At 39.8% G+C, this 14001-nt stretch overlaps 1 protein-coding gene across 2 annotated transcripts; it reads right to left on the bottom strand.

Moving 5' to 3' along the window:
* Positions 1-495: 495 nt before the first annotated feature.
* On the bottom strand, positions 496-7724 carry LOC145412619 (uncharacterized). 2 transcript variants are annotated; one of them, XM_080282537.1, is made up of 3 exons: positions 7539-7724; positions 5459-5564; positions 496-2686 (listed from the first exon to the last, which is right to left on the bottom strand). In XM_080282537.1, exons 2-3 carry the CDS (start codon positions 5561-5563, stop codon positions 2522-2524), a joined length of 270 nt encoding a protein of 89 aa, XP_080138663.1. In that variant the 5' UTR covers position 5564; positions 7539-7724; the 3' UTR covers positions 496-2521. The 2 variants fall into 2 exon arrangements, with proteins under 2 accessions (XP_080138663.1, XP_080138664.1); XM_080282538.1 differs by having other exon boundaries at positions 496-2677.
* Between the last annotated feature and the right edge of the window lie 6277 nt (positions 7725-14001).

Raw genomic sequence — 14001 nt, 5'->3', positions numbered from 1 at the left:
ACGTCAATATGGATACGTTTTAGGTGGAGTCTGTAGACATATTAGTTTCCTCTAATTCCCATCTGAGATTTTTTTTTTCCCCCGTTTTCGCCCACGTTAATTGCAAAGTGAAGTTGCCTTAGTTTTCCTGAAGCTTTTTAACTGCAAGATGACCCAGTAATAATAATAATAGTAATAGTAATAATAATAGTAGTAGTAGTAGTAATAATAATAATAATAATAATAATAACCACTCATTGGTGAAGGAAAACGTGTGTGTGTGTGTGTGTGTGTGTGTGTGTGAATGAAGTAGATGATGGAATTACGTGTACGCCACATACAGTTTAGGAGAAACTCGGGAATCTGTTCAGTGTTTTAGTAGTCCTTTTTGATTATGTGTGTAGCATACAGTTCTTATACTTTCACTTCAAATATTGTACATTTATTATATTAGAATTTTCGGGAAGAACAAAGTTTAAAAGTTTATGAAGAACACCTCAAAAGTAACTTCAGGGTTTTATTCAGGAGCCTTAGTATAATGTTCTTTTAATTGTACTTACAGGAGGGAAGTACTTAAGTAATACAGAATCAGCATATAACTGTCAATATTGATACGTCAACATTACCCAGATAAATAGTGTAATTTTTGTCCTTCGTTAATTGTTCAGTAAGCATTATAATGTCATTAGTTTGAGTTATTAGTAGCAAGTTACAATTCGGCAAGTATATGGAGATAATGCTCTGTAGCTGTTAACCCCTTCAGCGGCGCTGAGGAAGCGCGCCTTCATGTGATGGCATCGATATAACCAGATGGCTGTGCTGCCTGGTTGCATAAACGTCCCTCAACTCCCTCATTCCCTGAAAGAGGGACGGTGGACTGCAGGTCGTGGTAACTTCAGGTTGTGGTTCTCTGGGTCCACGTTTCAGATGAACCTGAGGCTATAACCACTACTGCTACTACTGTTATTTTTCCCTTCTTTACAATGACGAACTTTTTATCTTGCTATCTCCACACGGTTTTAATAAGTTTTGGACAGACAGTTCGAAATGGGGGGAGATTAGATATGGCCTCATTAACTCACTTCGTTACAAGAGGTCATCCATGTACAGATGGTAACAATATAGAAAGTACGTCATGGGACTGATGGGGATAAAACATTCATACACAGAGGAAAATATTTCTTTCGTGAGGGGCTCATATATCATCTAGAGTAGTGTATGCAAAAAGGAAAAAAAAGGGAAGAGCTTTCACAAATCGTCATAAAAAAGCTATTTTATTCTAAGCATTCACCCAATTCGTCCATAGTGACGAAAAAGAACGAGAGAGAGAGAGAGAGAGAGAGAGAGAGAGAGAGAGAGAGAGAGAGAGAGAGAGACTACCATGACCTATTTGTGTATTTTGATGGTACAAATTCCAGACATTTTTTATTCAGCTTAGGGTAGATCCCACGCACTGAAGGGGTTAATGAAGACTGCATCAGATTCATCCAGTTTTAAGAGTCTGTTCAAAACTTAATGGAGGGGTAGCAAGGATGAAACGGAAAAACGTTATCGTAGCGAAGGCGATAAGAAACACCTGCTTGTTCGGAACACCCAGCGGACAGTGAAGAAAGACCTTAGTGACGAGGAGAACGGTAGACAGTGAGGAGATTCTTTGTTAATCCGTTTTATTTTTACTCCTATGAATCGATTATATTCAGCTTCGGAGATGCTTTCCGAGGAGAATGAGTTAGTTATAGCTCCCATGAACCTCTTCAGTATGAGACATCTTTCCTAGGTTGAGTATAATCGTCCGGATGTGTCTAGAAACAACTAAAAGAGACGACACCTGAATCAAGTGGCTAAGGAGAGACTGAAGAGACTATGTGGAGTGTGTCTAATGTGGAGCGACACAACAGAAGGCTACTTTCTATCAATTATAAGTGTAAAAATTTCTCATGAAGAGAGAACTGAGTGCACAATATAGGTTATCCTTTGTGGAAGGTTACACAGACAAATAAACCCAAGTGATGCAGTCATGGAGGACGTTCGGAAAATTCAAAGGATACTCGGTATATAATAAAGACAGTCCTGCAAAGGTCCTGCAAGCAGTGAGGATAGTTTATGAACACCCTGCCTACAGTAAAGCCAGTCCTAGAGAAACCCAGCAGTAAGCGTGAAGAGCTCTAAGGATATCCTGCGCACAGATTGATGAATCCAAGGGTAACCCAACGTACAGTGGGGAGAATCCTTATAAAAAAAAAAAAGAAAGAAAAAAAAAAGGTCATTAAGGAGAGTCCGAGTTAAACCCTGACTAAAGCAGTAGGAGTTCAAAGGAGATCTAGTGTATAGTGAGGAGAGTCTGAGATGGTCTGCGCAATTTGAAGAGTCCAAGAGAATCACTGCGCACAGTTTAAATAGTCTTAGAGAGGCCCTGTGCACAGTTTTGAAGAGTTCTAAGAAAAGCCTGCACGCAGTCTGAAGAGTCACTTTGCGCGCACTTCAACGAGTCCTAGAGATGCCCTGCGCACGGTGATGATAGCGCCTAGTCCGTCCATTTCAACTAGTTCCTCCAGTCCGCCTCCGTCCACCCAGTCATGATGCAGGAGAAGTTGAGGCGACAGCGACCCCCGGGGCCCCTGAGGTAGCAGCGGCCGGGACACGGGCGGTCAGCAAGGGCGTGAAAGATGGAGGGCTTCACTAACTCTCCGTCGAAGGACTGTTGAATCTGAGGAATAGGTTACAACTGAGGTGTTGGATATAGATAGATAGATAGTCATACAGAGAGAGAGAGAGAGAGAGAGAGAGAGAGAGAGACATTCATACAGTTCAAGTTCAAAAGAATCCGAGTCACAAGTTATCAGTAATATGTTTAATTCTGTTGGACTTTTCTCACATTAATGGGCTATATATGAATTTTTGTTGCTAAGCCATTAAATCTCCTTATTTGTCTGTCACTTTATTAATCATGCAAACAACTGTGTCTGTGTTTCTGTCGGTCCAAATTGTTGAACATACCAAAGGAGGAATATGTCATGAGCAAAGAATTCAAAGTTTACATCTGAAGCATAGAGGACACATGCTTTGCAGTGCTATGATATCTAGATCTATAACCTAATGAATAGCTTGATTATCTTAACCAATGTCATGATCAAGGTTAGATACTCTATTGAATGATTATCCTTTCACTGCTCACCTCACCACCTCAAGACTGTGACAGAGAACCGTGACGACCGTTAATTAGAAACACCATATCCTCACATATTACCTGTCAGGCCATCTCTCTCCGCCTTTCTTATCACTACTAGCAGCCAAACCAAGGCCGTGTTTCTCTGTTAAGGGAACGTGTGTGACCAAAATAATTTATAATGTGGCCAGAATTTATGGAATCATCAGAGTGTGTGATGACACCGATAATGATTAAAGAAAAAAAAAACACAAAGGCATAAAGCAAAGACTAATCCTTGACGCTTGGAAAATAGTGAGGAATTTTCGCGCTGCGACATTTTCGTTGATGAATAAAAAGATATTAATCCGGTGACAAAAATCTGTGAGAAAATTCAGGCAGCAGCATCATGGGTGCGTAGAGGGAAATCAAAACATGCGACAGAAGCTGATTACGTCCTCAACCCATGGGGACAGAAATCGGAAAAAAAAAAAAATACCAGTATAAAGTTACTGGTGGCTGCTCATTCAGTACAGATGTTTCGACATCTATTGTTGTTCTTTAAGATTTGCCTCTCAACAACAATGGGAGGTCCAGGCTTCTGTATGGCCCAGATAAGACACGCACTATTCGTATATCTCATCACTGACTGTTGGTAAACAATATTGTGAAAATTCGTTTCTCTGCTTTTATATACATACATGCATATATAGGTAGATAGATTAATAGATATAGATACAGATATATATATATATATATATATATATATATATATATATATATATATATATATATATATATATATAATTATATAATATATATATATATATATATATATATATATATATATATATATATATATATACTTGTGTATATAGATAGATAGATTTATATATATATATATATATATATATATATATATATACTTGTGTATATAGATAGATAGATTGATATATATATATATATATATATATATATATATATATATATATATATATATATACTTGTGTATATAGATAGATAGATTGATATATACAGTATATATATATATATATATATATATATATATATATATATATATATATATATATATATATATATATATATATATATATATATTGTAGGTAGGTAGGAGCGCCCACCATCCACTCACTCAGTGTAGTGCTGCTCTCGGGTGTCTGCCCTGTCTTCTCCTCCATCCTTGTTTCCTTCCATCTTCTCTTTTTTTCTTTCATTCTTTTCTCTTCCTTCTGCCTACGGGTGACTTTACGCTCCCTCTTCTGTCTTTCATTCCTTCATTCTTTCCTCTCCCTTCTGCCTGTGGGTGACTCTACACTGAGTGACAAGCCAAATGGTTTCCTGTACACCAGGAAACCATTTACTACGCTGGGTGGTAACCATAAAACCAAATTTTGGCGCCTGGTGGTTTAGTGGGTAATTATTGTGCTCCAGTCGGATTGAAGGTCGGTGAAGGTTTATATCCAAGGGGTGATTGGGGTTTATTGCTCATGTAATGCCACTCAGGGATGAGTGAGGCTTGTCACTCTCATCTTAAATGTCAGGACCAACTGTCTAGCTCCGGGCTTCTACGCTCCTCATGGGGCAACGTAGGATTGGATGATGGATATATATATATATATATATATATATATATATATATATATATATATATATATATATATATATATATATATATATATAATATTACATTGCTTTGTTCTAACATTTGTAATTCATATACCGTGATGCCCATGCACCACCTGCACCACGTCATGTGGAGCTGGACCACAGCATTTTCTTAACGTTCAAAGCTTGACGAAGCTTGAACATTTATTCAGAAAACATGGTGAGAGGTGTGGGACTGGAAGCAGGTGCACAGTCACCCTATTGCATGAGCGCTACGCTGAATCACAACGTGCATAAGACATGGGCAATTGCTACCGTAGAAGTGTGTCATCTCCATCCATGACGACAAGCATTACCCATTGCTTTTCAGTTAAGTAACTATGCCCGTATCATTACTCCTAGTTCTGCGTAAAGATGATGTATTAAAAAAAAAAAAAAAAACTTCGAAGCACTAGTAAATCACTAAAGAAGACGTGGTAGAAAAAACCTTAAGCCTAAAAATAATTTCTAAGAAAGAGGTGCTCCAAAGTATCCTCAGGCCAAATATATTGCAAACAGAGCCTTGTGAAAAAGCTCGTAAAATCTGTGAGCCCACCAAAAAAGATGTTGATGACCCTTCTCAGGCAAGATAAATCGCTAAGGAAAAATATTGGAAAGCCTGTTAAACACACGAGAGCAACATGGTCCCAGCCTAGCTTGGATACTCACGCTGTCGACCTCGTTTGGATCCTGTTGACCCACTGGGGCTGAGATGATGAGCTTCACCACCAGCGCCACCAACAGCAACACGAAAGGCAGGATATGACGCGCCATTCTAAGGGAGGGAGGGAGGGAGACGAGAATGAAAAATATTAACCCTTTGGCTCTGAAATACCGTACATACTTTGTATTATGTTTCAGCTATACTCTTTTCACCTTCATGTTTGTGAATACTGTTTCATTCTAGTGTAATTTGTTGTAATAGTCCAGCATTCAAGAGGGGAAGAAGGCAATTATAGAACAAGTTAAAGGAAAAATAATATAGTATCAAACAATCCTTCTATACCCAGGAGAAAACCATTGCACCAAAAATTTACAGAACTATCATGATCGACGTTCTGGCTGAGATAGAACCCCGTATGGTATTCCAAGCCACGACAAACTATTCTCTTCAGCTCACAGGAAATCGCCGCAGTCAGAGGGATAGGTGAACCACTGAACTTTCACTGCATAGCCTACTTATCTACTATTGAAGATCGTCGTGGGAGAAACAAAATTCTATTTGGTATGTGTTTGTTGCGTGTCGTTTAATGTGCATTTGTTTGCGTCTGAAAGCGTCTGCGTCTGCTTCTGTCTTTACGGCAAAATCACTTGTCGTAGTGACAAAATGTTTGTCCTGTTAAGGGCGCTCTTGTGTGTTGATGTATCATGTGATGAACGTGTTGTGTGTGTGTGTGTGTGTGTGTGTGTGTGTGTGTGTGTGTGTGTGTGTGTGTGTGTGTGTGTGTGTGTGTGTGTGTGTTTTCTATGCTTACTCAGACTCCAGTTACTCACTCTCAGCAAAAAGTCACCCGGGATTAGGTGAAATAGGGAATCAGATTTGTCCCGGTCATGAAGAAGGTAATGGCGACAGTGGTAACTGTTTCAGGATCTTATGACGCACTATCAACTGAATAATACGCTGTGGCGTTAGCTGGATTGGAATACTTGAGCTGCTCGAACCATGAGCAGATGATGAATGTTATGTGTGCGGGTTTACGCATTTTCCTCTCGCCGTTTCTTAACTTGGTCCCATTCTCACAACTTAATCTACATTTTCTCCCGGGACCGGAAATTATTTAACTCTGCTAGGCTCCTACTCAGATAAATATAATCATCTGGTGTTAGATGGAGTGGAATACTAGAACTGTCTCGGCCGTCTGAGTGTTAGTGATGGCAGTATTAACACCATTAGGCTCCTAGGACTCACTCTTAGCTGAATAAAATCGTCTGGTGTTGGCTGGAACCAGAACAAGAACATTCCAAAAATGAGAGGGTTAATGGAGACAGAACTAATACTCTCTCCTAGGATGTACTTTCCGTCAAGCGTCTTGTATTAGCCAGAGGAAAATGTTAAACTTGTCCAATCATTTAATCAGCTGTCATTTTTTTTTTTTTTCACACCTTCCTCTTCAACAATGGTTCCCTTATCTGCTAATTTCCCGCCACTCGTCTCTTTCCCGCCTCTCACTGATTCTGATTTATTTTCAGTTATTCCTCACTTCTCGTACCTTCCACGCATTTACGCTACTCACTCTTATCATTTCCCCATTATTTGCTCTTTTGATTCGAGTTCCCGGCCTGTATATTTTTTTAGTCCACATTCTGAAAACGCTCAGATTTGGAGGCTAAAAGAGTGTTGCATAACGTACGGTAGTTGTTTCGTTCTTACTATTTTTGCTATCCCATTTTCTGAAGTTACTTCCACTTTTATGAAAGAACATTTCGTTTTGTAGAACTATACTTAATCAGTTGGATGTAAATGCAAGAAAAAAAATTATACTACATATTCGTTAGGGGTCTTTTCTTGTACACTCAGTTAACCGATTCTATAATTTGAGAATATACCCAACACGAGACACAACAGCAAAATCTTCATAAGGAATGCAAATCTTCGCCCACTTGAAGCTAAAAGGTCTCAGCCACACAAACGAACGCACCAACATAGGTCAGTAACATCACTACGGATCAAATATTACAGCTGATATCAACCACAGGCGTCAAGGAAGAAAAGGACCACATATTCTGAGCATACTAAGGAGCAACATACCTTTAGAGACTAGAATACGAGGTTAGAAGTGTGTTCGTGGAGGGATGCGTGGTGGAGGGTAAGGGCGGGGCAGCAGGACTAAGGCGTGGATGTGGCGGTGGTGTCTGGCATGGGGTGTGTTTCCCCTCTTAAGCCTCGAGGGTAGAGAGGGAGGGGAAGGGACACAGAGGGCGAAGGAGGGGGAAGACGAGGAAGCGGCTGTGCTGGGAGGAAATGAAGGCTGAAGAAGCATACAGTTATTCAGAGAAGCTCATATTGGCCAGTTAAATAAAGAAAAAAGAAAGTATGACAGGGCACAGAGATGGAGAAGAAAGGCACTGGCTAGCATGTGCCCATCATCATGCCCCACAAGGAGGTGCGCGAGCCACTCTCGTGACGTCACTACCCAGGCACCAACAAACATGCCCAATATCTTGCAGCGGATCCGACCGGAATCAAAGTCTTCCGAGCACTCCGATTTAGACCTGTTTATAAGCAACTTGAAACTCCAAAGTCCTCCATGTAGAAAATATGGTATGTCAATATTTCTAAGAAAATGTGGTTGTCAAGTCTGCAAAACCTGGTCAACAAATTTCGGAGGATAATGTAAACAAACTGGCGGGCGGCGTGGGCAGAGGGAGGGGGAGAGAGGGAAGGAGGGGTGACTGTGGTGCATCTCCCACCAAGGTCTTAACATCCCACCCGCCTCCCGCCACTTCCTCGCCTGGCCTTCTCTAGGTCGCCAAGCTGAGACAGGACAGAGTGGGGAGGGGGGAAGTTGTTGAGAAATCGTAGTAACTAGACTACTGCGTGGGAGGATCTGAGTGGATGTGGGACTACTCATGCTTCAGTGAAGTATTATTTTGCTGTTTTAATTATCCTGTAAATAACACAATCTGTCCAGTAGATGAGCTTTTCTATGTGCTGCCTTTGCTACTTTTGTATAAATGATTAAATAGGTTAGCCTTACCATTAGACATGTGCGAATCCCAGTCAGATATTCACGGTAAATCCTGCAATATTTGCCAGACCATATTATTCCACCAGAAACAGTGTAATCGGTACTTAACAGCCCTTCGACTTCCAAAAGTTATCATCAGCCAAATAAATCGTCTTGCGTTACCTAGAAAAAGATGCCCTAGTACTGTAACAGAATGACTGAATATTAAATACAGGAATCATTATACAATATATATATATATATATATATATATATATTAATCATTTCAAGGATATATCTCGGACGAAGAAAGAGCGTTCCGACATGTAAATGTTTTGTTTAAGTTCAAGAAGAATGACGTCACTGGCGGGCTGTTTATAAACATAAGCGAGGAATCTCAACGTTTCTCTAGCCTCTTCTCATACTGCTATAGTTTTTTTTTTTTTCACCCTAACTTGGCCTAGATTTTCTTCATTTTGTATCTTATTTCACGTAGCTGAATGAAAAAAAAAAAAAGTACAATGCTACGCTTTCACAGAGTTTTCACAGCACTTCTTTGGGGCTAGCATCATATTTTAGTGTTAATCTGTCATTAAAACTCAGCTTTCAAGACAAGAAGATGGCAATTTTAGGCTAGATTAGAGTCACAGGAGTATAGGAGAGCATACTTTGGCAGGATGCTGGTGAAGCCACTGATTTGTAACTTCATAACCGGAGCAGTGAGTATCAGCTATATATGAACCACGTGTAATCAAGACAGTGATTTATTTGAATGTGTACTAAGGAACGAAAATGGGTGGAAGTGTTGGTAATGACGTGACAGACGTTGATTATATACATACATTATTATATTACACACACACACACACACACACACACACACACACACACACACACATATATATATATATATATATATATATATATATATATATATTCCAAATGCTCTCTTGTTTTTGTACTTTTTACGTCTTTTGTTTCACTCGTTTTTTCCCCCATATCTTAACGATCATTATTTATTTTCTAACTATTCATATGGGAAATGGTGACTTCCAAATGGTCCAAAGTTTGCCCTTATAATACAGTTTTCTTAGGCGTGCAATACATTATCTTGCGTCGTTGTTACGCTTACCATATGATTGTCCCTTTTCCTCTCGTCTTTTGTTTATAGTGAGTATAAGACATTTCTTTGTGGTAGGTGGGGACACTCACCATTTGTTCACTTCATGTGCTGCTGCCTTCGGGTGATTCTAAATTCATTGACAAGCCAAATCGCTTCCATTAAACCAGGAAACCATTGACTGTTGTATGTGGTAACCACATAGTCAAATTGTCTAATGGTCATGTGGGTTCAGGTGCTCCAGTCAGACTAATCCCGTAAGGTACATATCTGGGGAATGGCTGGAATTTATGGCTTACATAATGCCACTCTTGGAAGAGTGAGGTTGGTTACCCTCGCCTTAAATGTCGAGACTGAGTAGCCTAGCCACGGACTTGAACATTCCTGACGAAACTAAAACGGGTTGGATGATTGCTGGATGCATGGATATGGTATTTTTAGTAATGTTTGGTGTGAGTTAACCTTCTCGGATTCAACATAGCCTACCGTGTAACATTTTTTCTCCTGTCGCTGTTACGGCTGTTGCAAAATTTCCTGCTTTCCCCATGCATACAATACCCAAGATGTATAGTTTTAGCGCCGTTTGGTTTACAATAACCCTGCGTGACCCCACTGACTCCATACACTCCCCAACACTGCTCTCCACACAACGCCAACACTTGCCCAACAGCCTCAAGAATGTACTGATTAATATACAGTACGCAATATTTTTTAATAGTATTCTTACCTGTGTAAGCTCATAATTTTATGTAAATGCTAATCATCTTCACATCCACAGTGATAGAAGGTTACATTTGGTGAATCATAATTAGGATATCATCATCATCATCGTCGTCGTCGTTGTCGTCGTCATCATATTTCTCACATATACATGAACTATGAATCCAAAAAATAAAAAAATAAATAACAGAATACATAAACCATCAGCGTGCCCAGTGAAATGAGTGATATATCCATCCAGTCATCACTCAGGCCTTCTTAACTCTCGATTGCACATTCACAGGCCAAATGTTCCACAGAAATTTGCTTCCTACTGCCTCTGAAACAGAATGAATTCCGTTGAGTGCTGACTAAAAAGGGTCATGAAACCTCACCATGTGCGTTTACATCGTTCTATGCCCCATAAATTCTTCTGTTACATCTTCCATACAGAGCATTCATTTCTACGTCCGTCCACCGTGTATACTTTCCATCATCTTATTCGTATACACAGGTTGGCCATCTATAACCCTCCTCTTGCACACCATCGAGGGATTTCCCTGGTGTTGTGGGGACGGGGTCAGTCAGCGTAGTAGGTATATACCCTGCATCAGTTATACATTTCCTACTTCAAAATGCTACAACTACGCCCACACTAGCCGACTGAGCCGTCCCGGCAACACTTAAGATACTGCCACATAGGTTTCAAGTGGAGCGCTATTTACTGACCACCCTGTATATTTCCCTATGCAACCAATGCCGTCTAAACACACTCAACTCGTAATGACATCTGTACCTTACACGCAATGATTCTAATCCCCTAGCAGTGAGTCAAGGTTATTCTATCACTGGTATGTGTCGACTGCCTACCCTATGTATAGTAACCTAGCCTCGAGCCCCTACGTCCCAAAACAGATAATGTAGGATTGCCTTTTTTTGTATGTTATTCATGTGCGTAGCTTTAATAGTTTCTTAATATTCCTGAAACTAATAAGAATTTTCCTAATATAATAATACTTCCCATATCTGTTCTCATCTTTTTCCTGGTTTTCATTCAACTAATTTATTGCCTTATTACTCATTTGACCATTGGTTCCCGTCGTTCAAAAGATGGACAAAACCTCAGATATTTATACATGTGTTAAGGTAGACGGAAAAACTGACCGGCAGGCAAAATAATAGACCCAGCAATAGAAAATCTTATCGAGAGAGGTAGGTGAATAGGAATTGGTTGCATATATTCTTATGTGAAAAATAGCAATAATTAACGGACCTATAAGAAAATACATGATGTGCTAAAAATAACTAGACTACAGCTGCTTACTCTTCATATCAGCCAATTAGCTTGTTACCAAACCTATGTTTTATAAGATTCACTTCAAATTACGAGTAGCTCTACCCCCGACTCTCTCTCTCTCTCTCACACACACACACACACACACACACACACACACACACACACACACACACACACACACACACACACACACACACACACACACACACACACACCACACACGCGCGCGCGCGCATCAATCCAGTGACCTATTTTTAGATAAGAGAACACCTCTGCAAGCGGTCCTGTCCATCTGTCACACACTAACTTTTTTTTTTAACGGAAAGAAAGGACGCCACTCTTATAGGCTTTAGCAACTTTAGCCGCATAGTAGGGTCCTGAAGCTCTCTCATTTGTCTGTTTTTATTATTTTTATACTTGCCTGTTCTATTCTTGCTAACTTGTGGCGATTTTGCTCAGCTTAGAGGAAACTTTCCAAATTGCAAGTGTTAGATGTAGCCTCCAGTAAGCCCTTCACTACGTGACATCTCTGAAGCTGAACAAAATCGTCTAGTGAGAGCAAGAGAAATACGTCATCGCAGCGAAAGAGGTAAACTTTTCGATACGGTGACGTTCTCTTTATACATTTTTCTTGCTAATATTAGACATTATGATTAGGTTAGATGAGTGTCCTAGTAGTACAGGGATTAATGAAGATTATGCAAAACCCCCACTCAGAAAGAAAAAAGCTATCTCCAAAGCTGAATAATGCTGTCTGGAGATATCAATAATACTGAGAAAATGACTTCACTGTACTGGAGGAGATGATGAATTCGAGATGAGTGAAGGCAATATTAGGTGATCTGCTTTCCTTTAGGAGTATACTGCCCCGTCGGGAAGTTTAACAAAGTTCTCTGGCGCCAGTCTGATTTACATGATTAGTTCGTCCTTGGCGTACATTGATTAAGGCTTCCGTCATATAAGCCACTCTCCTTCTCTTCTTCCTTGAGGTCACGAAGTCCGGATCACTGTAACTTGTATGTCCTTAATGTTTTTTTTTTTTTTTTTTTTTCACCTTCTTAAAAACATTACAAACAAGAAAAAAGCACTAGGAGACTTCAACACCTGCGTCCACCACCTGGTCAAAGGGCCGAAAATTTGACTTTGCCCTGTGACCTTGACCCTTGACTGATTATTCTCAAAATCAGATTACCTCATTCTTGCCCAACCATTTGCCCTTTCACCATGTTTTGTTCATATCATATTGAATCTGTTTGAATTGATTTTAGCCTTCACCGTTGACCTTTCTTTGTGATCTTGACCTTTGTTCTCAAAATCGAATCTTTTTTTTTTCTTGTTTCAAACTGAGCCCATCCACAGAGTTTAGTCTATATCGGATAAAAGCTGTTCAAGTTGACCTTGCCATATGACCTTGACCTTTGACTTAGTTCCCACAAACTATATGTCAAAATTTTGGGTGATTTTCAACGTATTCACCAAGTATGATCTCCAGATCAATTCAAGATTGTTCTGGCTATTTTGTTCACACAAAAACACGGGTCGAAATTTTACATGCTCTGTAACCTTGACCTCTGATTCTTTCTAAAATCGGATCACTTTGTTCTTGCTTGATTCTTAACCTTTCTATCAAGTTTGGTTCAGATAGGATCAGAATGGTGTGAGTTGACCTTGCCCTGTGACATTAACGGACTATTCTCCAAAGCGAATCCTTTCAGTCTTATTTTATCCCCAACCCATCCACGAAGTTTGGTCGAAATCGGATAAAAACTGTGACCTTGCCCTGTGACCTTGACCTTTTGCCTGTTGTTCTTAAAAAAAAAAATCTTTGGCAGGCCCTCAACCCATCCATAAAGCTTAGTTAAAATGGGAGCAAAACTGTTTAAGTTATTCTGTTAACAGGCGGGTCACACTTTGACTTTGCCCTGTGATCTTGACCTTTGAATGTTTTCAGAACTGAATCATATCATTCTTTCCATACCCTCAACCGTTACACCAAGTTTGATCTAGTTTGGATAAAAATTGTTGAAGTTGATATTCCTAGGTCAGCACTTGACTTACCCGTGTCCTTGATCTTTGACCCATTGTTGAAAAAAATAATAAACTTAATGGCAAGTCCTCAACCCTTCCACCAAGTTTGGTTAAAATCGAATGAAAACTTTGATATTTTACTCTCTCTCACGCACACACACACACACACACACACACACACACACACACACACACACACACACACACACACACACACACACACACACACACACACACACACACGTCAAACAAAAACACCTCTTGTTTCGCTGGTGTGGGTGCAACTAAACACGGTAGCGCATATTCAACAAAACTTGTGTTGCCTGGGAGGTTGGATGGATACAGATTGATCCATTAAAGTCGTACCCAAGACTCTACAGCAACCACTATCTCGCTATTT

The sequence above is a fragment of the Coenobita brevimanus genome, chromosome 93 (assembly GCF_032717465.1).
Source record: "Coenobita brevimanus isolate Jiangsu-jjx chromosome 93, ASM3271746v2, whole genome shotgun sequence".
Lineage (NCBI taxonomy): Eukaryota > Metazoa > Arthropoda > Malacostraca > Decapoda > Coenobitidae > Coenobita > Coenobita brevimanus.
This window is presented reverse-complemented; position numbering and strand designations above follow the sequence as displayed.